The following is a 27,675-nucleotide window of genomic DNA, read 5'->3' as shown; positions in this document are numbered from 1 at the left end:
TAAACTAACTCTTGTAATTTTCCAGAAACATGATTACGCTTGTAAACTAACTCTTGTAAGTAGGAAGATGGTGCTTGCTTTTTTCAATGAACGAACATCGAGATGCGATAAAAGTAACATGGAATAGTAGAGGCGGTTTCAATCTGAAATAGGGACACAAAAGTAGTTATTGTAATCTGTAGAAAATAATGATACCCGAATACATCATAGTTTGTGGTGAAAGTGCTTCACACACAGGTAAATAAAGACAAAACCATGAACCCCCTAAGCATTTAAAATATACTCAACTCACCTACATATAGCTTAAGAGGGCAGACACCTCATTGAACTGCGAATACTGTCTGATCTCAGTTTCCTCATGGAACCATGGATGCTCTCTGAGCCCAGTTTCCTCATCGAACCATGAATGCTTTCCGAACCCAGTTTTCTCATGGAACTGTGGATGCTCTCTGAACCCAGTTTCCTCATGGAGCCATGAATGCTTTCCGAACCCAGTTTCCTCATGGAACCGTGGATGCTCTCTGAACCCAGTTTCCTCATTGAACCATGAATGCTCTCTGAACCCAGTTTCCTCATGGAAACGTGGATGCTCTCTGAACCCAGTTTCCTCATTGAACCATGAATGCTCTCCGAACCCAGTTTTCTCATGGAACCATGGATGCTCTCCGAACCCCGTTTCCTCATGGAACCATGGGTGCTCTCTGGACCCAGTTTCCTCATGGACCCATGTACACTGTCTGAACCAAGTTTCATCATTGACTTGTGAATGCTATCTGAATCCAATTTCCTCATTGACCCATGAACATTGTCTGAGCCCGATCTCCTTATTGAACCATGAATGCTATTGCAACCCAATTTCCTCATTGAACCATGAGCACTGTCCGAACTCAATCTCCTCACCAAACCATGATTGTTCTCTGGACGCAATTTTCTCATTGAGTTGTGAACATTGGTTGAACTCTGTTTCCTCATTGAACCGTGAGCATTGTCTGAACCTACTTTTCCCACTAAAGTGTGGACACTGGTTGAGCAACTCAGTCTCCTCATAGGACTGTGAACACTGGCTGAACCTAACTTCCTCATTGAACCGTGAATGCTTGTTGCTGAGTTGAGTTTCTTCATTGAGTTGTTGATATTTCTTGATGGCTGGGGAAGATTGAGTTCCTGGTAGACATTTTTGGAGAATTTGTCAACAATATCTAAATAAGTCGGGCTGGTGAGGAGGGAGTAGCAATGAACAACTTCATCTATGTCCTGTACATGATTCCCGTCACTCTCATCCATCATTTCCAATTCTTCCATCTTCTTTGCAAAGTCCTCCGTTGCCAAGAAACTAGACTCTTGCACCTTCCCTTGAAGGCGTGCTCTTGCCTTCTGGTCCGCTGATCGACGAACACTCATGGAGCCTTGTTCTCCATTTGGTTGCCCCTTCAGTGCAAGTAGGGCATCTCTCCTACTCGCCACCTCACTGGGATCCCAGTGTTGAGAGGAACTTTTGCACGAACTGTCGGTCTCCTGCAACTTGGGGCCGATCTTGCTGCTACCGGAGAAGATGGGATTAGCGAAAGCATTTGTAGGCAGCTTCGCGTACCCTCTTAGAAGTAAGGACCTCACATTTCTGAAAGCTCTGTGAAAGAATGTCTTGGTATCGTGAAACGTTTCTTTAACCTGCTTCTGTTTCGTTGTGCTAGTGTCGCCACTCATCTTTATGTCTGCAGCGACACGAAACTTCAGATTCTCGGGGTAGCAAGAAGCTGTAGTAGTGATACGAGATGCAAAAGGGCAGGGAAGATCGATGTAATAAGAGTGTGTTGAGGTTAGATGCAAAGTGTGGGTATTGAATGAAGGAGAAATGGTGGCAATGGCATGTAGTAATGGCTGTGCAGCAGGTCCTAAGACATGTGTGCAGCAAATGGGGTCTTGGAATCAGTGAATGATCCATTTTAACACAATAAATGAGCAGACCTAATCATTGTCCTAACTGGTTATTCTAAAAATGCTTAGGGAATATAATTTTGTCTGGAATTATAATTGGGAAGGAATTTTGAGCGTAATTGCAGCATTTAAATTGGGAGGTAGGAAGTTATTATGGCCCCTACCTCATTAGATGATGCACATTGTTTGAAAAATAGGATAAAAAGGGACCAGAAATTGATTGAAACTGGAAATGAAACCCAATTTTTAATGTATGCTTGGTGCTGTCATTTTCCTACAGTTCATATGCTTAGACTCATTATGGCTGGCTATGATCATGGTGGTGTTAGGACAATTTGAGCTCTTAACTTATACTGTTCATCACCTGCAACTTATGGAAATAGCTTAACGTATGGTCTTTTGATTTTGATAAAAATTGATAGGATTTTGGTTATAGTCTCTGAATTTTACTTTACACATCTGAGCGTTGCATAGAAAAAAACTCATTTCAGATCACTTGTTGTAATAGCACCCACCAAAAATAGACAAGCTGGACATATACATGTTGCCTGACAAAATTGCAGGAATTTAACAAAATATTGTACTACAAAATACATTGTGTTGCTGTGCCCATAAAATAAATAATGCCTCAACCACCTAACAATTAATCGAATGTTTGTGACCCAGTGGTTAATAACATGTTCTAACTATTATTATTGGATATGCGTTTACTAATGATATAAAAAAAATACTTCTTTAGTCAAAAAAATACTTCTTTCGCCCCCTCCTAAAAATAGAGACTATTTTCTTTTTGGTCCGTTTACTTAAATTAGAAATTTTCTATTTAAGAAAATTTCTTCTGTATAAATGGGTTATATTTTTCATTAACACACTTTTCTTTCTAATTTCAATTTCAATTACAATTAGCACAGCCCTCCATACTATTCACTTCCAAATTGCCCTCAACTTATTATGCTATTCACATTTCACTCCTAAATGCCTTTAGAGCATCTCCAATAGCGGCGAGCGCACTGGCTAGCCGATTCTTGGTGCTAGCCGTACCATTACAGCCGGCGAGCGCCAAATCGGCGAGAAAAACGGTGAGCGCACGCCGCTCGGCGATCTCCTGGCCGCCATTGCAGGCTCCAGATCGGCGAGCGATCGACGAGCGGGATTTTTTTATTTATTTAATTATCGAAACACTATATATACGCGATTTGGACTTCATTTTCATTTGCACCACTTGTTTTTAACGAGTACTCTCTCTATCTTAATTTATGTACAAGAGCAACAACGAGTCTACTCCAGTGACGAGCGGGTCTCAAACTCCGACGGTACCCGCGGGAGGTGGATGGGGTCCGATGCCCGGGTACTACTACCCTTGGCAGCAGATGATGCCCAGGGTGGCATCCGGGAGTGATATGCCGGGATGGCAGGGGATGCCGGGGGGTCCGGCGATGCAGGGCGGGCCGGCGGTTCCGGGCGGGCAGGGGGGACTGAGGATGCAACCCCCTATGCCGATGATGCCGGGGTGGACACCCGGGGATGCAGGGGACGCCGGGGGGGACAACGTCTATCGCCCCATTCTTGATTTTGCTACTGCTGCTTCGCACACATCGACCCCAGCGGAGACGCAGTTCACTGGGTGTGATACTTTCTCCTTAGAGGAGTTGGGGATAGATATCGGGGATTCGGACACCCCCGTTCAAACGGGGGGAGTAGGGCGGGGTCGGGGCGTGCCAAAGAAGAAGAAGGGGAAGGGCAAGAGGGTGGTCGGCGAGTCGTCGCAGCCGGCTGATGACCACAGCCCGACATGGAGGAAGTGGACGGACGTGGAGAACGTCACGTTGTCCAAGGCCACGTGAGTGTTTGCGATGATCCCCTCGCCTCGAACAATCAGAGGATCGTCAACTTGTGGGCTAAAATATCAACAGCCTACAAGGCATTTTGCCCGGAGGGGAGGCCACGCAGCGGGGAGGAGTGCCGGAAGGGGTGGGACCGAATCCGGCAAGGGGTCTTCGGGCTTGTACACCAACGCCCTCCGAATGCAGTCCAGTGGCCAAACTGACGAGGACTGCAGGAGGATGGCGGAGAAAGAGTTCCCCGTGCCCGGGCTTTACAAGGAGTTCACCTACTGGAACTGCTACCTGGTGCTAATGGACTCCGAGAAGTTTCAGGCAGGAGTCGATGTTGGCTGGCCGAAGAAGCAGCGCCTGAACTATACCGGTGATTACGCCGGCGGCAACGGTTCCCACGACCTCCCCGAAGATGCTCAGGAGACCCCGTCCCCTCCCGCGTTTACTCGCCGCACTCACTCGGTTGGTCAAAGGCGGGCGCAACGGGCTCGCCAGAGGTCCGAGGAGGTCCAGTCGCCATCCCCCACTGTTGGCAGCTCGACAGCCGACCTCGTCTTCTTGGCGCGTCAACAAACGCGGACTCAGATGTACAAGGTCATATCTGACTGGAAGAATGCACTGACCCCGAGGAGAAGAGTTTTTTTACGCACTGTTCGTGAGTATGCGAGCCGATTTGACTGCCGCCGCGACACAGGTGGGGGGCTCAGACGCGGGCTCAGATGCCGCAGATTTTGGGGTCCCGGATAGCGGCGACGACGGAGAGGCGTGAGACGGAAGCGGGGGGCTCGTGCGTGGAGTAGGAGTTTTTTTTTTAAATTAATGTAATTTTTTTATTGTAATTTTTTTAAATTAATATACTTTTTAAAATTTTAATATTATTATTGAATTTTCCTTATATGTGTCGTTAATTTAATTCCGTATTTTGTGTGATTGTTAATTATTTATTTTTAATAATTTTGTTTATTGTGGCTGGGCTATTGCTTGTCCAGTTGCTTATCCTGATGATGTGGCAGGAGGAGTTTTAGTGCTGATGATGTGGCATGAGAAGTTTGTGGTTGGGCTATGACTGGGCTATTCTTATTGGAGATGCTCTTAGTTTCTCCCACTGTCCATACAACAAAAGACTGGATCCACTCCCCATATGTAGCAGACCAGTCTCTTCGCTCGTCGCCTTCCACGTATTTAATCATGGTCGGACTTGTATGAGGAAAATTGATAAATAAATTATTGGAGTCTGTTTAATGATATTACTCCTTCAGTCCATGATTTTTTTTTAACACACACATACATCGGAGTTCATGATACATTTGGCAAGCTAACTAGCCCTTCCTAACCCCCGTGGCTCGTGAACTAGCCTCCCTCCAGCCGGATTCGGTCTCGTGAACTAGCCTTGGTCAGGCTCGTAGACCAGCCACCCTCCGACGGGTTCGGTCCGTAGACTAGCGCTGTCCCGGACGGGTCAAGGCTCATCAGCTTGCCAAGCCCCAAGGCAACAAGCCTTGTAAAGGCCCACAGGGGAAATTAATCCCAGGTTGCACCATGCAGGAGGTTTAACACACACATACATCGGAGTTCGTGATACATTTGGCAAGCTAACTAGCACTTCCCAACCCTCGTGGCTCGTGAACTAGCCTCCCTCTAGCCGGATTCGGTCTCGTGAACTAGCCTTGGTCAGGCTCGCAGACCAGCCACCCTCCGACGAGTTCGGCTCGTAGACCAGCACTGTCCCGGACGGGTCAAGGCTCATCAGCTTGCCAAGCCCCAAAGCAACAAGCCTTGTAAAGGCCCACAGGGGAAATTAATCTCATGTTGCACCATCCAGGATTCGAACTCAAGACCTCCTGGATGGGCGGTATCCTTACCTCCTTTCTCAACCAGTTGAGCTAGGAGTCATGGATCTCCTTCAGTCCATGATTTTTTATTTTTATTTTTTTTCTCCTTCAGTCCATGATTAAGTGTCCTAAGTTTATTTGACATGAGTTTTAAGAAATGTAATAAAGGTGAGTAGAAAAGTTAGTGGAGTATGAGTCCTACTTTTATATACTCTCTCAGTCCTTAAAAAATAGACAACATTTGAAATATATTCCCTCCGTCCTTAAAAAATAGACAACATTGGAAATTACACGAGTTTTAATGCATAACTGATAAAGTAATAGAAAGAGAAAAAAATGTTATTAAAGTATTATCAACGAAGAATGAGACCTACCTCATTTGAGAAAAAAATTCTTAAATAAAACTAAGCTATTTTTAAGAAACATCTCAAAATGACAAATGTGTCTATTTTTAATAGATAAGAGAGAATATTAGTTTTAAAATAAAATCTGAGTGAAATGAGTTAGTGAAAGTTGAAGTCCATTACCGAAAGTAGTAAAAAATAAATGAGAAACTTAATTGGGAAAAGACGAAAAAGAAAACTTGAGACTCTTATTCGTAGATAGGAGTACTACTTTAGTTTCGGATCACTCTATCCTATTTCCAATTTGTATTTTAAGAAAGTTTGGAATATCGCACACTTGTTGAAGATAAACCCAGAAGTGAAGATAAAGTGGTCAAGTCTCTCGAAATAAAAGTTTGAGAAATACTAGTGATGTAATCCTAAAGTAACTATGTATAGCGACATTCTCTCTATAGGAGTAGCAATTGATCAAAGAATAAAACTAGTAAAACTTTTTTGTTCAAATGTAAGAGTTACCCAATCCAGTGAAAGTTTAATCTCCAGGTAGAGAATCTGAATTCATGGGATAATTTGAATACAAACAGGAAAAGAATTGAAAATGTGTCAAATAAACTTGTAGTAAGCATTCTTTTTTTTAAATACTTTGCATTTATAAAAACACTTCCATGCCATGAACAAATTAATAATTAGACAGGCCAAATAAAACCAGTTTAAGTCGTATCATCAAAAACACTTTCATGCCATGAACAAATTAATATACAGAATCATAGTGCCAATATTGACAATTCACCGCCATTTTGGCCAACAAAAAAAAAAGCAACGCCGAGACTCTGAATATAGACATCGACAACTCTTTATAAGGGGAGAAGCACGAATTAGGATGAAAAAAACACACCAAGAAACATGCACATTCAAGCGAACTGGTCTTCGATTCATATGTATCAAAATAGTTGCGAGAAAAACCACAAAATGTAACAACTTATATAAAAAAGGTGCTGAAATGTCAATCCCAAAAATCAAACTGTCCTCTAAGATCGAAATAAAGATAAGGAGTACCAAATGCACCCTTGACCTTAAGCAGAGACAGCTGCGGCCTTCTTCCTTGGTGCAGCCTCGGTACCTATATTGGTAAGCATAAATAACAAGCAACAACAAAGACTGGAAACAGAGAAGGCAAATGTAAAAATGGAAGTGTTCAAACCTTCTCTGAAATTGGTCTTGAATCTGCGGGGTACATTGCGTAGGTACCTCATGCGACCAGTTCCGGTGGTCTTTCTACGGATGGCCTTCACACTCCAGTTGTCTGAACATTTGTACACATCATTGTCAAGATCACCAAGAAAAGATGCATCTCCAACAGTATTGAATAAAACAATAATACGACGAATAACTTCATTAGCTCTATTAATTAACAAAGGAAGCATTAGGATGACATGTTTACTAGTAAACAAAGATCATGTCTAATCTTATCTCCCTTTAGGTTTCCTCTTTCTCAAGCCGTGTAATTATTTCGGGATTAAATATTTAGTGTGTTTGATTCATGAGATTCAATCCCACAACTCAATCTAAATCTTAATCTAAATGGATAATCATGGAATAATTAGTCATAGCTAACCCCTTCACTAAAATAATCTCATAACTCAATCCTAGATATTATATCTTAGGGAGTATAATTTTATCTAGCAAACCGAACACCACCATATTGTATACATCTCAACTACACCCCTATGATGAAATTTATTTTGCCTTATCTCATATAGTGTATCTCACTATTATGCAACAATACAATTTAATTCCTAACCAATGGTATAGTGCAGCGAGAGCTCTAACCTAATGCTCAAGTATATCAATTATAGCGAATTCCTAAAACTAATCAGGCCATGGAAAAGGATCAGCAAACTTTATTCATATACAATTTGCCAAAATTCAAATCACAGCTCCATATAAAAAATGAGAAATGACATACATGTCCTCTTGCGAGCAGCGGGATAAGCGCAGGCGGAGCAGCGGCTCTTCTGCAAATGGAAGCTGCGGCGGCCGCACCTCACACAGAGTGTGTGTGTCTTGTTCCTCCTCTTTCCAAAACTCCCGGTTCCCTTCGTCTGAAAACATCACGCGCAAAGAGGAAGCGATAAGCATATTGTGTGGCTCTAATAATTGCACAGATCAATCGGAATTATAATAGAAACAGAAATTGAAATATCACCATTGCTGTCGCGCTGCTGCAAAAAGCCTAGATTGTGCGTGTGCGGAGGTCGGCGTTTGAATATATAGAGTAGCGAAGTGCTATATGAAGTAGATTAAGAAGAAGGGTATTAGGGTTTGGGTTCTGAAGAATAATGGGTTATTAATGGGCCTTAACTATTGGACTTCAACTTTAGTATACATTTTTTATAAAATTTATTTTCCGGACTGCGTCGATTCAAATGGAAAATGAAGTTATGCTTGAATTTTAGGAGTACTAGATTGTGTCAATTTCCCAATCCTACTGGACTCTACTAATATCTGGATTATGGAGTATATTTTTAGTAGTTACAAGGGTATCCACCGGTGGGACTAGTGACTATTTTCCGCACCAATTTGTAGGCAACTGGATGGATGGGACAGCATTATAGTTTTAATTTACTTGTAATTTGACTTTCATAGTTAATTGATTTTATAAGATCTATTTTTTCATACTAACTAATACTCCTTTCATCTTATAAAAATTGAGGCCTTTTCCATTTTGTTTCATCCCATAAAAGTAGTATTTTATTTTTGGTAATCTCTTTCTCTATTAGGCATTGATAGTACTCCAACTACTTTTTCTTTCATTGGAATCCATGCTATCCCAAATGCCGAAAGGAGTATCTTTCACTTTTACTCTATGTAGGTAATCATTTATTTTAGAATATGGTAATCAAAATTTTAAGTTTTTTAATCTATATAAATAGAGTGCATCTTTTATGAATGGATTTTGTAGTTGTATTTGAGGAGTAAAATTATTCTAAACAAGAATAAAAAATGTTTAAAGGATTGAAAAGAAAGATTTTTGGCCACAAGAACAAAAAATGTTTAAAGGGGATTGAAAAGAAAGATGTTTGGCCAAAATACTGCATTTTCTGCACAGCACACCATCCTTGCCCATATTATTGCACCTATGTCATCAATAAATCAACAGAAGATGGCTTATTCCGGTCAGATCACCGGAGTCAGCAGCGGTTTCCCGAGGAAATGACACTCCAAGTTGGCAACAACGAGATCAGCCATAGTCATGCTCGTCTCAACTGTGTCAGTTCCAACATGAGGCAGCAGGACTACATTCTCAAGCTCCAACAACGGCTCAGGCACGTCAGGTTCATTCTCAAAAACGTCGAGTCCGGCGCCACCCAGTCTCCCTTCACATAATGCAGACACAAGTCCGTGTTCATCAACAAGTGCACCTCGTCCTATGTTGACAAGGACCCCTTGCGGACCCAATGCATTGATAACCTCCCGATTCACAATGTGTTGTGTTTCATTTGTCAAGGAGGATGCCACAAACAGGATTTGACAGTTAGCAGCCAGATCAACAGCATTGGAGTAGTACCTGTAGTTCGTCGTCTGTCTCTTGGTCCGGGAATGGTAGCTGATGGTACACCCAAACGCCTCAGCTCTTTTAGCTATAGCAGAACCAATCCTGCCTAGCCCGAGTATGCCGATTGATTTTCCACTGAACTGAAAATGTAGACAGTAAATCAAATAGACAAACATGAACACAAACAATAGTTTACAAAAAAAGAGATAAAGAATGCGAATAAGGTAAGAAAGAATATCACGTAAACACACTCGTGATTTTCTTGTGAATGTTAAAGAGGTGTTTTGGGTCGTTGATCATTCGTTTGCTTGTAAAAGATCAACAATTACAAGGAATTTGAGCCACCTTTACTGAAATTTGGGTACTCCCATATAACTCAGAAAATCAACTGCCCCTGTCTGCAGTCTAGTAGCATAAGATCATGGTGGTAATTGTTGAATCAATAAACCAGGAACAAAAAGTTTGTTTTGATTCTCAAATTCGAGAATGAAGAGGCTTCCGAAACTAGTTCAAACATAATCATGAACTTAACTAATATCTTAATCATAATCAATACTTTGCAATTCATGGAAGCACAATCAAGACTTGTTCGTCTAGTCCACCGCAGATCATGTAATAAGAATAAAAATCAAACCAAACTACAGTGATGAACATAGTTTGTTTTATCAGAAAAGCTTGACCACATTTCTACCTTTCATAATCCAAAGCTCAACACAGAAAGAACTCAAACATAATCTCTAACTTTCATATTTCTTCACCGAATTTAACATAATCCATAAAGCTTATCAACTCAAATCAAGCTTCTGGCTGTATCAAATCAAGCTTCTGGCTGTATCCAAGCATACCCCAGCTTTAATCCACAAGCTCAGAAACACATTTAGACATGCATTAAAAAAATTAGAGCAACACAATTAAGGGACGCGATTCAGCTACACAGAAACACAAATTTGAAAGTATAACTAATTAAATACAATGCATTATCGAAAGAAGTAAAATAGGCATAAAATGCCCCAATTTCACAAACCTTAGTAGTCAGCTGAAAATCCCCATTTTTCCACGATCCAGCGGTGACAAACGCATGGCACGCGCATATTTTCCTCAATGTGGCGAGAGCCAGGCCAATTGCTAGGTCGGATACGTCTTCCGTCAGCACGTCGGGGGTGTTGGTAACCCTAATTCCTCTCTCTCGGCACTTTTCCAAGTCGATTTTGTCGAGGCCGACGCTGTAAGTGGAGACGATCTCGAGGCGGGGGAGAGAGTCAATGAGTTTGGAATCGGCGCCGATTTTGGCGTCGCCGACCACCGCTTTCACTGAGTCGGCGAGGGACTGAGATGATTCCCAGAGCTTGAAGAGTGTGAAGCGCTGCTGGAGCTGTTGCTCAAGGTAGGCTGACATTGGAGTGGTCATCATCACTCCCACGTTCTCCATTTTCCCTCTGCACTGCAAAACACAGCTTGATTATACGGAAAATTACTACTTCCACCTATTACAAATATCAGTATTGATTTTATGGATCCCCTTTTTTCCATTCAAAAACACCCTTGGTATTTCATTCTAAAGTCTTATTTGACGTACTAATAAAGATGTTGTATATTTTTAATATAATACTAATGTTACAAAATGTAAAAAAAATAAATTGAAAAAAATTACAAAATACTCCGTATTAATTTCATTTTATATGTTAATTCATAATGGAATGTAAGTGTAATAATTTAGTGTAATGTAAAATCCAAGGATGAATAAACGGCTAGTATATTAAAATCTCTCATCTAGCCTAGTGGATGTCTTTTGCCTTTTACACCTAAACTCATACCAGTATTTTGTTCTATTCATTTTTCTCCTTTCTTTTACCTTTTAGAATTATCTTATGTTCGTTTATTATATTTTAATATAAGCATTCTTATGTTTTAATGAATTATAACCGATCAATTAATAGACTAATTGATAGTTTTGTTCAATTATGTTCAAGGGAGGATGTTTTTCTTAGTCGATTAGTCGACATTTTTTGTTTTGGTTAGAATTGAAACAATTAGCTAAGCACTCTAGTCAAGTCCATTTACAAGAAAGGGAAATAAATAAACAGGACTTTAAATTATAGATGACCAAAAATGAGACATTTTTTTTGGACAAAACTTGAATACTCTATGAACTGTTTTTAACTTTTATGAATTCCGAACAATTGAAGAAGAAGCAAGAACGATAAAGTGCGAAGGAGATTTACGTGGTTCGATTCAAGAACATACATCCACGGGCGAAAATTAACTACTACTATGATTTTTATGATATGGAAACATACTATAATCAATTTAACTCTCTCTTGGAATCAAGAACAAGAAATGTATATGTTTCTTCCCCTGTTGATGAACAAAATGTAACGGTATGTTATGTTCGGATCTTTGGAACCTCTTTGATCAGCACCAGCAAGCCCAAGCTCTCGATCCAATTACACGCAGCTCGAGTTCCCAACTGTACATTAAGTTCAAATGAACTATGACCTTTTCAAAAAGATTGGATTTTGCATAATAATCAAATGTCTTAAAGATATTTCAAATGATAGATTCTGATAAGGTAATATCCTAATTTGAATTAAACTATGCAAATCCACCCCTATCCATTAAAAAAATCTAAAAATAACATAACATCAATAATTTGAAATGATCCTTATATAGCTTGTGGAGTTGGATGATGCAAAATATTATTGGATCTCTGCCTTTCCTCTGCACAAATCTTGTGAAACCAAAAACCACCACTAGTTTTACAAAGATGGAGGAAAACAGAATTAGAATCTACAAATAAAAATCACAAGAATAGAAGGCATAAAAAATTGAGCTGTCTTAATCTGAATTAGCTGTAACATGCACCCCACGTTCCTACATCATCTCACGTTCATAAACAACAATGGAAAAACAAAGTTTGATAATAATCACAACCATAAACATAAACACAAACCAACAACACATTCATTCCCCCCTAAATCCTTGCTCCCAACTGCACAACAATCAATCATCATCTCTCTAATCCAAGATTATTGTGAGAGAAGCAAACAAAATTAACAAGTTGTGGTTGGTCCGAGCTTGGATAGTAAAACTAAAAAACACAAAAATGGTGCGCGCGCTAGAGGAGGAGAAGGAGCATTTGCGAGCCAAGCTCGGCCAGTTTAAGGGCATGTTTGATGGGATCAGACAAACTAAGAGTTTGGTCATTGAGACTAATGGAGGACCTTCCTCGCCCAGCGATCGCCTCTCCAAGAGCCAGGCTTCGAGCCCCCAGACCGATCCTAATGACCAGCAGCAGGAACAACCCGTCCCCCCATCTTCTGATAGTGAACGGGCTGAGCCTTCCCGCCCACCTCCCAGTGACCCCCCCGCGCCTCAGCCCAGAGGGCCCCCGTCCGATCTGGACATGATGAAGGAAAAGTTTGCAAAGTTGCTTCTAGGAGAGGACATGTCTGGGGGTGGAAAAGGCGTCTCCTCGGCTTTGGCTTTGTCTAATGCTATTACAAACTTAGCAGGTACTTAAATCAATCCATACAAATATATATATATATATCTCCAAAACATAATTTATGTTGATTGAATTCAGCTTCTGCATTTGGAGAGCAAAAGAGATTGGAGCCAATGGCACCAGACACAAAGGCAAGGTGGAAAAAAGAGATTGATTGGCTCTTATCTGTCACTGATCATATTGTTGAATTTGTTCCTTCTAAACAAAAGGCTAAAGATGGTAGCAACATGGAGGTCTCACTATTATCTTTTTCTCCTCCTTTCCTTTTCTCTTTTGTATTTGAAAGCTAAACACATGCTTGACTACTCCTCACCAGATCATGATAACAAGACAGAGAACTGACCTTCACATGAATGTTCCTGCCTTAAAGAAGCTGGATGGCATGCTCCTTGTAAGTAGGACCAATTATTATCATCATCAATTCCTCAATTTTCTACGACATTGATTCTTGTGATGGCGGAACAGGATTGCCTGGACAACTTCAAGGATCAGAACGAGTTCTACTACGAGAAGGGACCTAGCAACAACGAAAAATGGTGGATCCCGACACCAAAGGTGCCTCCCAACGGCCTGTCAGAGGTTACAAGAAAATGGCTGCAGTATCAGAAGGATTCCGTGCACCAAGTTCTGAAAGCAGCGATGGCCATAAACGCGCAGGTTTTGACAGAGATGGAGATCCCAGAGAGCTACATAGAAGCTCTTCCAAAGGTAGGATTGGTAGTTTAAGGCATTCATTACATTTGTTGCATGATTTGGTGTGGTGTGTGCAGAACGGGAGAGCAAGCCTCGGGGACGCAATGTACAAGAGCATCACGGACGACTTCTTTGACCCGGACGTGTTCCTCCAGTCGGTGGACCTGTCATCGGAGCACAAGATCGTTGACCTGAAGAACAAGATCGAGCAATCGGTGGTGATATGGGAGAGGAAGATGAATGCCAAGGACAACAAGTCTGCTTGGGGATCAGCTGTGAGCATGGAGAAGAGAGAGATCATTGAAGACAGAGCAGAGACAATCCTGCTCATTCTCAAGCATAGGTTCCCAGGAATCCCTCAATCTGATCTAGACATAAGCAAGATCCAATACAACAGAAACGTGGGGCACGCGATCCTTGAGAGCTACTCAAGAATCATCGAGAGCCTGGCCTTCACCGTGCTCTCGAGAATAGACGATGTGATGCTCATTGACTCGCAGGCTAGGGGCGGGGACGAGGAAGACGCAAAGACGACGCTGCTGGATTTCATGGACTGGGAGCCCGACACCAAGAATGCCGATGCTGATGCCAATGCCAATGGCAATGGCGATGCTCCTCCTCCCGTCAAGGCAACCACCATTATCACTAACAAGAGATTCCTAGATAAGCTTGAGACCTTGAGTGGCCTGAAAAGTCCCTCCTCGCGCCATTAGTGCTAAATCTCATTTGCTTTCAATTTCAGACTTATGTATGTATATATAACATTAACTTAGAGGGACTAAAATCCTAATCAAACTGTTCGACAGTATTGGTATAGAAGGGATTGTTTTATTCAATGATATAATTCTTGTACATAGAGTACTATAATATATGCCTATGATCTTCTATACAAGGTAATGATATTAATTACAATGATTTATCATCTTCTATGTTTGGTATAGCATAATTCCCATATCTTCGGTAATTTGGAGAATTGATCTCCGTAATCTTCTCCAACACTCCCCCTCAAGTTAAGTGACAGGATTCCCGATGCTTAACTTGCACAATACTTCTCGGAAGGACTTCGAGTTCACGGCCTTAGTCAATATGTCTGCTAACTGATCTTCGGATTTGACATAAGGCATCTCAACTACCTTTGCTTCGATGTTGTCCTTTATGAAATGCCTATCGACTTCCACATGTTTCGTGCGATCATGTTGAACTGGATTCTCCGAAATGCTTATCGCCGCCTTGTTGTCGCAGTACAACTTGCATGGTTGTGATGAGAAAAGATCTAGTTCCTTCATCAATCTTCGAAGCCATAGTAGTTCGGCCAGTCCACTCTTAATCCCCCGGAATTCTGCTTCTGCACTAAAAAGTGTCACCACCTTCTGTTTCTTGCTCCTCCACGTTACAAGGTTACCCCCTACAAAGGTAAAGTACCCTGCTGTGGATTTCCTATCGTTTGGGTTCCCGGCCCAATCAGCATCAGTGAATCCATGTATCTGTAGATGCCCATGCTTCTCGAAAAGAATTCCGTGTTCAACTGTTCCCTTCAGATGCCGTACGATCCGTAGAACTGCCTCCCAGTGCTCTTCTTGGGGTGCGTGCATGAACTGGCTCACGACCCCTACAGCATATGCAATATCTGGCCTTGTATGTGATAGATATATTAACTTCCCGACCAATCGTTGGTACATTCCTCTGTCAGTCTGGTTTGCACCTTCCTTTATCTGCAAACCGTGGTTTTGAACCATTGGAGTATCGGCTGGTTTACAATCTATCATCCCAGCTTCAGCAAGCAAATCCAGTACATATTTCTTCTGATGGATGAAGATTCCCTTCTTTGATCGTAGTACCTCTATACCCAAGAAATACTTCAGCGACCCTAAGTCTTTCATCTCGAATTCGCTGAACAGATTTTTCCTCAACTCTGCCATTTCTTCTGTATCATCCCCTGTAAGAATCATGCCATCCACATATATGATCAGGCATGTGATTTTATCCCCTCTTCGCTTGATGAACAGCGTGTGATCAGAATTGCTTTGTCTATATCCATACTTCTTCATCACCTCTGTGAACCTACCGAACCAGGCTCTTGGGGATTGTTTCAACCCATAAAGAGTCTTCTGCAGTCTACATACTTCTCCTCCCTGGAACTCGTCAGTGAACCCGGGCGGGGGTTCCATAAATACTGGTTTTGGCAACTCTCCATGTAAAAAAGCATTAGTCACGTCAAACTGATGAAGTGGCCAATCCTTGTTAGCAGCAATTGAGAACAGAACCCGTACCGTATTGATCTTTGCCACTGGTGAAAAGGTTTCGGCGTAGTCGACACCATAGGTTTGGGTGTATCCCTTTGCCACGAGTCTGGCTTTGTACCTCTCTATTGTGCCGTCTGGTTTCCTCTTTATTGTAAATACCCATCTGCAGCCGACCGTTCTAACTCCTTCAGGCAACCTATCTTTGACCCACGTATTGTTCCTTTTCAGTGCTTTTATCTCGGTCAGCATGGCCTCTCTCCAGTGTTTATGCTCCATTGCCTCTGTGGCTGATTGTGGGATCTCCTCTTCATCATATAGGGCAGCTTCGAATGCCCTTGCCATTTTTGTCAAATTTCCTTGCACAAAGTTTGCTACTCCATATCGGCTTTTCTTTCCAATCTTCTCAGGGGAGTATCTTTTTGGTGGAATTCCCCTCGTGCTCCTGGGGGGAAGGACATATCTTCCAGTGTCACTGTCAACTGTGTTGTTTTCCTTCAATGCCTCTGTAACATCCCTAACCTGAAATATAAATTTTTGCATAGCAACATATTTTATTAAGAATTATATATTACTCTCTTTGGTATTACAAGACATATTTTTTTTAATGTTATAGAAGATGTTATCTTATTTAATTATGTGGAGTTGATATCATTATACATAGTATTAAAATTATTTATTATACATATGAACGAAACATATATGTATATAGTTAACTAGTTAAATTAGTTTATTTGATTAATATGTATATGTAATAGTAGTGTGCATTAAAATATAAGTTTAGTGCTTAGTTTATAAAATGTGCATGTGTACACACGTAACTTTTACTAAAGAAAAAGGAAGGATCACACGTATTCTATACGTGTACAAATTATATCCCTACATATGGGTTGCATGCATGTTATAACACTTGTCATAATTTTAATTGTTTAAATATCTTGTATTGATCGAAACACCCACTTTATGAATATATATAAATGTTTGCTATATATATGTATATTGTAAGTGGAGCTTAGCCACACATGTATTGTTTTAGCATGATATATTTAAGTAGGTTAGACTGGCATCTTAGTTTATAAAAATAGAGGAGATGCATTATAATATTACAAAAAGGGAGAGATAAACTCAAAGTGATTATACGAAGAGAAAGAGTTACGAAGAGAAAGAGTTGAGAGTTTAAGCGATTTAGCTGAAGAAAGAAGAATGAGAAAAAGAGAAGTACTAAATTCACGGCTAGATATGATTGAGGGCTGTAGATCAGGAGGCAGAATTAAGGGATTTATGTATTATAAGAGTATACGTCAGAGGGTTGAGGTGTGACAGCCTCTGCATCTATCGGGGCAGTATCAACCGTATGGACATTCGGTTCAGAGATTACCTCGGATATCGGCGAAGTAGGATCGAGGGATTGCGGTTGAGATGACTCACTTGGCTAGACATGCTCGGCGGTAGTGACAACTGGTTCTGGTGGTTCCTCAATCGAAGAATTTGGAAGTGGCACGACCCAACTTAGATAGTCCACAGAAGTATTAGACTCATTCTCTCTCTGACTACTAAGGTGGGTGTGGTAGAAAAATTCGATCTCCAAAAAATTACAGTTCATGGTAGTGGTCATTTTTCGAGTGGTGGGATCAAAACATCGATAGCCTTTTTGGTTTACCCCATACCCAACGAAGACACGTTTGGTAGCACATGGGGATAATTTGGTTCTCTCGTGTTTGTCAATATGGACATAGACCGTGCAACCAAAAATCTTAGGTGTAAGGTTCAAATGTTGGGGAATTTGGGATTTAGAGGATAAGATATCGAGTGGGGTTTTTCGGTTCAGGATTTTTGTGGGTAGGCGGTTCATGAGGTAGACGGATGTGGCTATAGCTTCTGGCCAAAAATGTCGAGGAACTTTGGATTCAATCATGAGGGCACGGGCTATTTCTAGGATTGTCCTATTTTTCCGTTCGGCTACCCCATTTTGTTCAGGTGTATAGGCACATGAAGTTTGATGGATCATCCCCTTTTCTTGAAAATTTTTTGCCATAGGGTTGTTAACAAATTCCCTCCCATTATCGGATCGAAGAGTTTTGATTGAAGTATGAAATTGGGTTTGAACCATGTTAAAAAACAAGACAAACTTATCTAACACCTCATATTTATGTTTCACGAAATAGATCCACGTCATTCTAGTGCAATCATCAACAAATATAACAAAATATCGAAACCCCTTTCCCCCAATAAAAGGTGCTAGACCCCACACATCAGAATGAACCAAAGAGAAAATAGATTTCACACGAGTGTTCGAAATTTTAAAAGACTGTCGGTGGCTTTTCGCCAAAACACAGGTTTCACAAAAGAAATCATTAGGAATAGAAAGTTTTGGAAACAGTAATTTAAAGTAACCAGGGGAAGGATGTCCTAGTCTTCGGTGCCACAGCCAAATGTCTTGTTTCATGGATCCGTGAGCCAGCATCGCACTACCAGTTTGAGCTATCTCGTCCACGTAGTAAAGTCCATATTTCTCAGTGCCACGCCCAAGTATCCTCTTCGTCCGAATATCCTGTAAAATGCAGAAATCAGGGTGCATCAGGAGAGTACAATTCAATTCCCGTGTTACATGACTGATAGACATCAATCGCTGAAATAGAGTCGGAACATATAAGCAGTTCTCTAGGCGCAGAGTAGGAGATATTTCAACAGTACCAGACCCTTCTACCGTAATCAATTCCCCACTAGCCATTTTAATATAAGTCTTGGTAACAGTGCTCATGTTAATAAAATCATTCCTATCCGGAGTCATAGTATCCGTTGCCCCACAATCAAATATCCAACCCTTCGACATACTAGTACTCTTACTCACATGAAATGCAGCGGAAATTCTTTCTAAGGGAGCAAAAGGGTTTTTAGATACAAAATCACATAATTTGTGGCTATCATTCGAATTTTTAGCATGATGGGGGTCAAAAACAAATTAGAGCAGTCTTTTTGCAAAATATGGGGCTGACATTTAAATTTAGAACTCTTGTGGGGGTGAAAAACTAATTTGTGGTTTCTGGGGGTTTCAATCGAAATTAAAAGGGGGGTTCTAGGGTTTGGTCTCAAACCAAACCCGATACCTCCATTAGTCGGCACCGCTCCTTCTCTCCCGACGAAATTGCCGGCTCCCCGGACGTTACCGCCGTCGGTTGGGCCTTCTGGGTTATCTCCTGACCCGCGACTTGTTCTTCCCCCATGGTTTCCACTCTGGTTTCGCGGTTGCCCCTCCTCGGTTACTCCGACCGCCATTTTTGCTTGCGGCTGTGCCGCCCTTGTCTTCTGCCTTTCCTCCCACCACTCCGGGTATCCGAGATGTTTGAAGCACGTCTCGTACGTATGCTTCGGTTTCTGGCAGTGGGTACACCAGAGACCGGATTTGTCCGGTCGCCCTCCCGACCGGCTGGTTGCGACGGTGGAGCGAAGCGGTCCCCCGTTCCGATATGGCGGACGCTGACTTTGGGCAACGAATCCGCTCCCAATTCCATCCCCAGATGATGTATTCCCGGCTTCTCCGCCGATGGCTTCGCGGGTGGGGAATGACGATGCCGGTGGCATGACTAGACGTCGAGCCGCCTCCGTCTTTACCCATCCGTATGCGGCTTCAACTGATGGGTAGGGATCTTCCTTGAGAATGTCGCGCTTGATGGAATCGTACTCTGGATTCAGTCCGGCTAGAAACTTAAATAGCCGTTTCTCGTTCGAGTGGGTTCGGTATTGGTTCACTCCTTTGTCACAGCAAGTGACTGGCTGCTTTTGGCATCGATCTACATTGATCCATAGCCCGTGGATCTTCCGGTAATATGTTTCAAGGTCCATATTCCCCTGTTTAATCGTGATTATTTTCTCCTCCAGGTCGTAGATGAGGTATTTATCCGCCTTGTTCTCGAACGTGACAGCGAGGCTGTCCCAAAGCGCTTTCGAGGTTTGATGATGGGCGAAATCAGCAATGATTTCGTCTTCTATGTTGTCGACGATCCATGAGAACACCACCAAGTCGTCCTCTTCCCAATCGTTATATTTCCGACTTTCGGGTTCTGGGTGCTCTTCCCGGATGTGCGAGTACGCGCCCCTTCCTCCTATCTTGACTTTCATAAGTCGAGACCATAACGGGTAGTTTTTCCCGTTGAGTTTATATGCCACCTTGACATTTTTGTTGTTCTTCAACTTCGGTTCTGAATTGCCTTTGCTGTCGCCGTTTTTGGTATCATCTGTTTCTGACATTTTGATGTAGGGTTGGTTGCTCTGGTTCTTGGCTAATAAGGGTCGGGATTGGTATATTTTCCGGCTATGATGATAACTCTCTGAGCCGAGAGGCAGCCGGCTCTGATGCCACGTTCGACAGTATTGGTATAGAAGGGATTGTTTTATTCAATGATATAATTCTTGTACATAGAGTACTATAATATAGGCCTATGATCTTCTATACAAGGTTATGATATTAATTACAATGATTTAGCATCTTCTATGTTTGGTATAGCATAATTCCCATATCTTCGGTAATTTGGAGAATTGATCTCCGTAATCTTCTCCAACACAAACTTCTACTTTCTTCACCTTTTTCATATGTTACCTGATGCACTATTTATTAACACTAAAAATACCTGCAAGCATATAGGGTAGAACTAGTATAGCTAAAGGTCAGTACCGGAATATCGAACACAGGGAATAAGATTGCAACTGGCTATCATATACTAAACGTCATATACTATCTAGAGACATGGAGTTTTGGGTTTTAGTAAGATTAAACTAGAGAAAAAATATATAAAAAACGTATAGAAACAAAATAATACAAAACAGGCTAAAGAAAGTAGAGTTTTAGGATCCAACTACTACGACCTAGTGATGATTAATCTCACATAACCTTTACCTTTATGTGTCTCCAGGATTATTAGGAAAGTCGCGATTTTCAGATAAGCCCTCTCTCGAGTGCACTTATCTAGTAGATTAGACTCTAACTATCAAAGTCTCCTTCCAATAGATTAGATTCTAACTCCTTAAGTTCCTAAGACCCAAGCCCTCACAAAGGGTCCCCTCTCTCGAGTGCAGATAAACCTATGTGTTGTACTCGTTCCTTTTACCACATAAAACTAGCTATCTCTCGATTAATCTAGTTAGACGGACATAGTTCTAAAGTTGGCCAGACAAAAGAACAATAAAAGCACAAGAACAAGCAAAATAATCACAAGAGCTAGAAAAAGGTTCAATTCAATAAATCAAAACATAATCATAATAGTTTTCACCAAAAAAACTACAAATGATGTATAACTACTCATAGACAAGTAGTAAAAACAAAAATAAAAGTATAAGACATGAAAGAAATTGATAAAACCCAAGGTTGAATCTTCAATCTTCAGTCTTTTCTTGCCTGGATCTGCAGAGCTCCGCTCCAATGGAAGATGGATGAATTATGTGTGGAAGATGGAATGGAAGAAGTGTAGAGAGAGAGAATGATTGGAGGCTCTGAGATAGAGATTATGAATTAGGTTTGAGTATTTATAGGCGGAGAAAGGTTTATTTTTAATGATTTTCGTGCCCTACAAGAAATAGGAGAGATTTGGCTTCACAATATAATAATTTCTTTTCTTCCGTGAATTTCCGCCTAATTTCCGCCAGATTTTGACTGCACTGCTCGATGTTTGTAAAATGGCCATAACTTTCTCCACAGAACTCCGATTTAGATATTTAAGGTATCCACGCGAAGGTCTTTTGAAGACGAAGAGAATGGTATCTAGTAGCCACTGATTGGACTTCAAAATCGCTTCCAGAATGGGCTCGAACAGAGGCTGCTGCACTTTGGCCTTTTTTTCACCTTTTTCTATCATTTATCAACAAACACGTCAAAAATACCAAATGTATAACATATGCAATTTAAGAACATAATTTGCATGATTGACATTTAAAACAAGTCAAATCTAGTTCTTAAAAACATGCAAAATCTGTGTTTGTCATTACCACAAAGAAATGGATTTTAACTATCCTAGCAACTCATTGTACAGAAGAGTGCAACTATTGTTGTAAGTTTATCTTTCTGGTTTATAGCAGGCACCAATGATATATGTAAACATGTTCTAACTTCTAAGCTAGTCAATTACAAACCAGAAGAGACACTTATTTGTTGTGTAATATCTTGCACCATTTGATCGAATCCTGCATATATATTCATCACCATATTTATGTATATCGATCCAATGCATGAGCAGTTCCTATTACATATATAGTTCAATCTATTTCTCTAGGTTGCGCTAATTTTTATTTATGTAAATCGATCCAATGCATGAATAGTTCCTAAACTACATAGTTCAATTAAATTTCCTAGGTTGGGCTAATTTGTGGAATGTGTTAATTTGAAAGAAGACTGAGTCGGTCGTCCAATATATTTCCCTTCAAGTTGTAGCTACTCAAAATGAACAAAATTCCATAGGTTGCGCTGATTTGGATTATGTGCAAGCTCTTGGTAATTAATGATTTTTTATTAGAGTTTTTAAACAAAAATACAAACTACTCCCCTGTCCCTCCGTCCCACTTCAGCAATCTCAGTTTTTAATATTTGTTTGTCCCACATTAAAAGTCCCAGTTAGAATTTTCGATAAATAGTAATAAGTCTCACATTCCAATAACTCTATTCATCTCACATTTTATTATAAACTAAAGTGTATATATAAATGAGATTCACTAATCACTTATCCTTTTCACCAACTTTCCTTTAAATTTCTTGAAACCAACGCACAACTCAATTGATCCCTAAAATGGGACGGAGGGAATAGTATTCTAAACGAGGAATTAAGTTGTTTACTTCACTAATTTAACATACCAATTACTGAGTAATAATAATTGGTCATCTAAAACTAAATAATTTAACATAATATTTCCTATTTAGTTAATCCCAACCTAAATACCGAACAGACCCTTAAGGGATAATCTCTATATTCATGGCAAGTTCACAACCCTATATTAGTTGTTATAATAGTGTTTATTAGTGTTAACCTTTCACTAAATGTCTCTTCTTAAATTCCAAAAAAAAATCGTATATAATTTTGCCCTTAATAGTATAAATTTCTAGCCCTACCACCGGCGGATCCAGGGGGCAGGAGGGGGCGACCGCCCCTTCCCGGCCGTTCGGAGAGCCTAAATATCCCTTATAATCGATCCGAAAATAGCAAAAATCGCCCCCTCCGTGCATAAAAAAATATGAGTTTTCAATAAATATTGTATTATAGTTAGTAGCCTAGTGGTTATGTTCTTGGACTTTTAACCAAGAGGTCCATGGATTGACCTCAATAAGACCATTTTCTATTCTTTTGACCTTTCTTTCTTTATTTTATCAATTCATATGACTTCTTATTACCAAATTAAACCATTGAAATACTTTATGAATCTATATTTTTATTAGTTTACACATATTATTTTGTTATACTATTAATTTTTTAGTTAAATATTTTTTTAATACTATATTTTACTATTTATTATTAAAAAATACTTATTTTATTTAATTTTTATTGCATCTTATTAGTATATCAAAATAAACATTTGAAATATTTATGGAGTTTAAATATTTGCTATTTAATGTAGTATTATTTTTTTTATTTTTAATTAAATATATTATTTAATTTTATTCTTAAAAGTTATATTAATTTTTAATATTTAATTCCGTCCCCCTATTCGAGTTCTGGATCCGCCACTGAGCCCTATCCATGTTCATATCATTCTCAGCCAACTTGTAATTCCACGTTGACATGGTAGTGATGCTTATTCATCATATATTAAAAATCATTATCAAAAATAAGAAAAAAAAAACTGTTTTCCACATTTTTGCATGGAATGAAACTTATTTCTTGAATACTATGAAAACACAAGAGCTTTGCACTAGGTTGCGCTAATGTTTTGCCACGTGGATTCCAATGGATAACCCTATCCCCTCATTCCATCTGCAGACAATAATTTACACTCACTCCTGCTTTACATTGTGGAGTACTGATTAGTGTACACATGTACTTCCCATTTTAAATTGATTTGTACTAACCAATTTTATTTCTTCTTTTTGTGCTATTCTTTTTTCCAGAACCTTATTTGGGGGTAGTATTCCACAATAACTCACTTTTAGATTATTTGCAATTTTGCACAATTATTTTTTATATTATCTCACATCTGAATTTTATTGAAATAAGAGTATATAATTGGAGTTTGACCTATTTATATTCAATATTCATGTATGTACTCATGGCATGCGCATTAAATAGTACGATTAACATACTATACACATATATACGGTGTACATTAATATTTTATTAGAATTTATAATTTGAGTTGAGGAGTCCAGTCCCATTACTATTGGTCATTTATTCCATATTTGAAAATTAATAATAATAGTAATAACTAATCTTCTCAAAAACACATCTGGCCACGTCATAAGGACATCCCAATGCACTACCACGTCATAAGGACATCTCACTGCACAATGACGGACATCCCAACGGACATCCATAATAATTATAAAAAAACATATAAAAATCGGGACGTCCGTCGGAAACCCGCAATGACGGACGTCACGACAGACGTCGTCGGAAATCTGCGGAACTCCGGTGTCCGCAAGCGACGTCCGCATCCACCTCGCGCTCGCCTAATGGCGGACGTCCCGCACGGATGTCCGGCACGCCGGTCCGACGTCCGCCGGGACGTCCGCCCGCTTGCTCTTTGGTAGGTCTATGGATCACGTCACCACACCAGTACTAATTTATTTTTAAAGTTTTAAATAAAATCAAATTCTCCACAAAAAGTCTTGAGTCTTAACTTCTCTCTCCACGGCAAGGTGACTTCCAATATTAGAGCTTCCTATAAATTTGGGGACAAATTCAACGCATAATTGATAATATCCATCACCACTTTACTACGCTGAATTCTGGGTTAGATGGCTTCAATCTTGACAAGGATGCCTTCCCCACCGTTGATGGTGGTCAATGGAAGAAAACCCATTTCTGGGACGCCTCAGAGATTCGCATTTCCGACAGCCAGAGGTATCCCCTGCTTTTGCTTTTCTGAATTGTTACTGAAATTGAAGTAGTTTTAGTTGGTGAAGATAATTTTGCTGTAATTGAAACCTTGCCACGCTTCAAATTAAAGTTAATTCCGTCTCAATCTGGATTGGAGTCCTTGGATGATCAAAGTTGTATGAATGGGGATACTCTAAAAAGTATGTAGCATGTTCAAGTCAGCTTATTAATAATTTAGGAGTATGATTTTGAAGATGATTTTAGTGCTAAAATTAACCCCCAAATGAAGCATATTTTCTGCTTATAGACACTGATGGTGTTATAACTCTTGTTTTGAAGGTTATATCAAATGCTCACTTTAGGAGTTATAATTTTGAACTAGCATATGCTTTTGGCTTGGTTCTTTTGTTTCTTTACATAGTGGATTCTAGAGGCTTGCAAGTACTGTCATGTAACTATGCGCGTGTCGCATTACATTTGTAAATGCGAAGGCATGGGTAGAAGATTATGGTACATCTCAAAATCAGTACTCTACATTTCGACTTGTATTCTTGCATTGGTGTTTTATTGTATGTTGATGAATTTAATGTATTTTAGAATGTTATTTATACCAAACTGCCCAAGTGTCACGTCACGTGCCAGATGCTAGACATTAACTATATCTGTTAAAAGCTATTCTTGTGTCTGTAATGGATCTAAATTTTCTTATTTAATGTCTAGTAGAGAGACTCCATCGCTTTGGAGTGATAGCAAAGGCCACTGGAGAAAGCTCAGAATCTTCGATTGGCAAGTCCATTCAGGATATTGTGAGTCATTTTCATAATCGCCTGAATACTCCCCTGTGTCAATATACTGATTCCCCCACATCTTTTCTCTTCCTTCTTTTTGGAGCTGATCTTCTTTACTTTTCAACTCCTTTGTCTAGTGGGAAAATTCTGAAGATCGGGTGGCTCTGATTGGTCTAGGATTCGCTGGTGTTGTTGGTTTCTGGGCAGCGGTTAATATTGTGACGGTAACATCTTTCTGTTCTTGTCAATAGATAACGAAGAACTTGTTTGCAAGTAGTCAGTCTGATATCTGCTACATAATGAAACTAGAAAAGATGTGGCAGGGGAAAAATGTAAACCCACACAACCATGAGGGTTTATTCAGTTAGTACTATTTGGCAATAGTTTGAAGTAAAATCCACCAGTTTCGTGTCAGGGGTTACTTGGCTGTATTCTTCAACTAATTTCATAGTTTCCACAACTTCAACAATCTTAATCATGCCAGCTATAGTTATTCCTCCTTTTTCTTCATTCTGCCATTTATGTAGATGTGAAATTATTATCTTTTGTTCATATTTTTAATAAATGCGACACTTCTGTTTTCCAGATTTTTTTTAGATGAATATGGTTGATATATAGAATGGGTAGTTTTTGCCACACTTAACTTTATCTTCTATTCTCGGAAGACTATTTGTTGCTCTTTTTAGCATGTCTATCATTTTTCTATCGTAAAATATGACTGCTTTCCATTGCTTTTGTTGAAAATTTTCATTATCCTGATTTTAAAACAGGCCATCGACAAACTTCCTGTTGTTCCAAGTTTGCTTGAGCTCATCGGGCTGTTGTTCGCTTCGGTAAGTGACCAATATTTCCATAGTTCTAGGTCTTACCTCAGGGAACTTCTCATCCGAAGGGAGGTAGACTAATCAAGAATTTCATATTTCAAACTACTAATATTTGAATTTTGATTTCAGTGGTTCACATACCGATATCTCTTATTCAAACCTGACCGGTAAGATAACTCCTCAAGTCGTATCATTGCATATTTGTATTCGTATACTCTTTGCTAGTTAGATCATCTGTGATGAGTAATATGAACTCCATGATAGTTACCTCACATTTCTGTTGATTCATCGAGTTCAGAAGCATTAGGGCAGCACATTCGCCTTGCTTCATCTTTGCTGTATATATTGTCATATCATCACTTAGAATTTGAAATGCATCCTTAAGTCCACCGTTTTAGTGTTCGAACGATCTTTTCAGAGTCTTTGCAGGCGCCATTTATGCTAATTACTACCTTCTCTTTCTCTGTATATATAGGCAAGAACTATCTCAAAAAGTCAGCAAGTCAATATCAGATATATTGGGGCAGTAATGTTAAGATGCACACAACTTTCTACCTCATTTTGTAACATGTGTGATTATAAAACGAGAGGTGATCAGTGTTGTATTCTGTGTAAATGTGTAACTACTTTCTACCTCAATTTGTAACATACTGTGATTGTGATTGTGATTGTGATTATAAATGGAGATTCGAATGAATCTATCGTGAAACAACATTTAAAATTTATATTTATTTATCCATATAAATATGAGACTTATTAGTATTGAATTAGGTGATGAAGTGTCTTTTGAATTAGTGTACATAATTGCTCTACTAGCCTTACTTTTATATTTTTCAACTGCCAATACAAACTTTAAAGTAGCATGATTTTGTACAAAATCAATAATTTCAATTAAGACTAACAATTGACTATATAAAATGAGTATAATTATTTTTGTTAGTAAAACATAAGGAAGAATGTGAATTTATTTTTGAGGCATATAGATAAATTCAAATACTACTATACTATAACAACAGTAAAATAATAAATTATACTCAGTTAAATACAGTAAAATCTACTCCTCCTAATGAAACAATGTTTGAAGTTCTGTAAACCTCGTTGGTGTTTAA

The 27,675-nt window shown here is 39.7% G+C and overlaps 5 protein-coding genes across 6 annotated transcripts; 2 read left to right on the top strand and 3 right to left on the bottom strand.

Moving 5' to 3' along the window:
• Window positions 1-76: 76 nt before the first annotated feature.
• Window positions 77-2,203, bottom strand: LOC121811519 (sialidase-like). Its single transcript, XM_042212400.1, has 2 exons — window positions 293-2,203; window positions 77-143 (listed from the first exon to the last, which is right to left on the bottom strand). Exon 1 carries the CDS (start codon window positions 1,702-1,704, stop codon window positions 304-306), a length of 1,401 nt encoding a protein of 466 aa, XP_042068334.1. The 5' UTR covers window positions 1,705-2,203; the 3' UTR covers window positions 77-143; window positions 293-303.
• A 4,653-nt stretch (window positions 2,204-6,856) lies between these two features.
• On the bottom strand, window positions 6,857-8,279 carry LOC121811405 (60S ribosomal protein L37-2-like). The gene is made up of 4 exons (XM_042212259.1): window positions 8,153-8,279; window positions 7,913-8,048; window positions 7,148-7,249; window positions 6,857-7,066 (listed from the first exon to the last, which is right to left on the bottom strand). Exons 1-4 carry the CDS (start codon window positions 8,153-8,155, stop codon window positions 7,020-7,022), a joined length of 288 nt encoding a protein of 95 aa, XP_042068193.1. The 5' UTR covers window positions 8,156-8,279; the 3' UTR covers window positions 6,857-7,019.
• A 654-nt stretch (window positions 8,280-8,933) lies between these two features.
• LOC121742708 (glyoxylate/hydroxypyruvate/pyruvate reductase 2KGR-like) lies at window positions 8,934-11,027 on the bottom strand. Its single transcript, XM_042135942.1, has 2 exons — window positions 10,527-11,027; window positions 8,934-9,642 (listed from the first exon to the last, which is right to left on the bottom strand). Exons 1-2 carry the CDS (start codon window positions 10,929-10,931, stop codon window positions 9,124-9,126), a joined length of 924 nt encoding a protein of 307 aa, XP_041991876.1. The 5' UTR covers window positions 10,932-11,027; the 3' UTR covers window positions 8,934-9,123.
• Window positions 11,028-12,439: 1,412 nt separating this feature from the next.
• On the top strand, window positions 12,440-14,563 carry LOC121811502 (rop guanine nucleotide exchange factor 12-like). The gene is made up of 5 exons (XM_042212378.1): window positions 12,440-13,014; window positions 13,086-13,240; window positions 13,324-13,398; window positions 13,473-13,715; window positions 13,778-14,563. The coding sequence occupies exons 1-5, from the start codon at window positions 12,606-12,608 to the stop codon at window positions 14,411-14,413; spliced, it is 1,518 nt and encodes a 505-aa protein (XP_042068312.1). The 5' UTR covers window positions 12,440-12,605; the 3' UTR covers window positions 14,414-14,563.
• A 10,177-nt stretch (window positions 14,564-24,740) lies between these two features.
• Window positions 24,741-27,263, top strand: LOC121742720 (protein CURVATURE THYLAKOID 1C, chloroplastic-like). Of its 2 annotated transcripts, none has more exons than XM_042135958.1 (6): window positions 24,741-24,978; window positions 25,678-25,760; window positions 25,880-25,966; window positions 26,513-26,575; window positions 26,696-26,733; window positions 27,042-27,263. In XM_042135958.1, exons 1-6 carry the CDS (start codon window positions 24,873-24,875, stop codon window positions 27,094-27,096), a joined length of 432 nt encoding a protein of 143 aa, XP_041991892.1. In that variant the 5' UTR covers window positions 24,741-24,872; the 3' UTR covers window positions 27,097-27,263. The 2 variants fall into 2 exon arrangements, with proteins under 2 accessions (XP_041991892.1, XP_041991891.1); XM_042135957.1 differs by having other exon boundaries at window positions 25,675-25,760.
• The last annotated feature ends 412 nt before the right edge of the window (window positions 27,264-27,675 follow it).

This window comes from Salvia splendens, chromosome 7 (genome assembly GCF_004379255.2).
Source record: "Salvia splendens isolate huo1 chromosome 7, SspV2, whole genome shotgun sequence".
Classification (NCBI taxonomy): Eukaryota; Viridiplantae; Streptophyta; class Magnoliopsida; order Lamiales; family Lamiaceae; genus Salvia; species Salvia splendens.
Note: the sequence above shows the minus strand (reverse complement) of the source record. Positions and strands in the feature narration are given on the sequence as shown.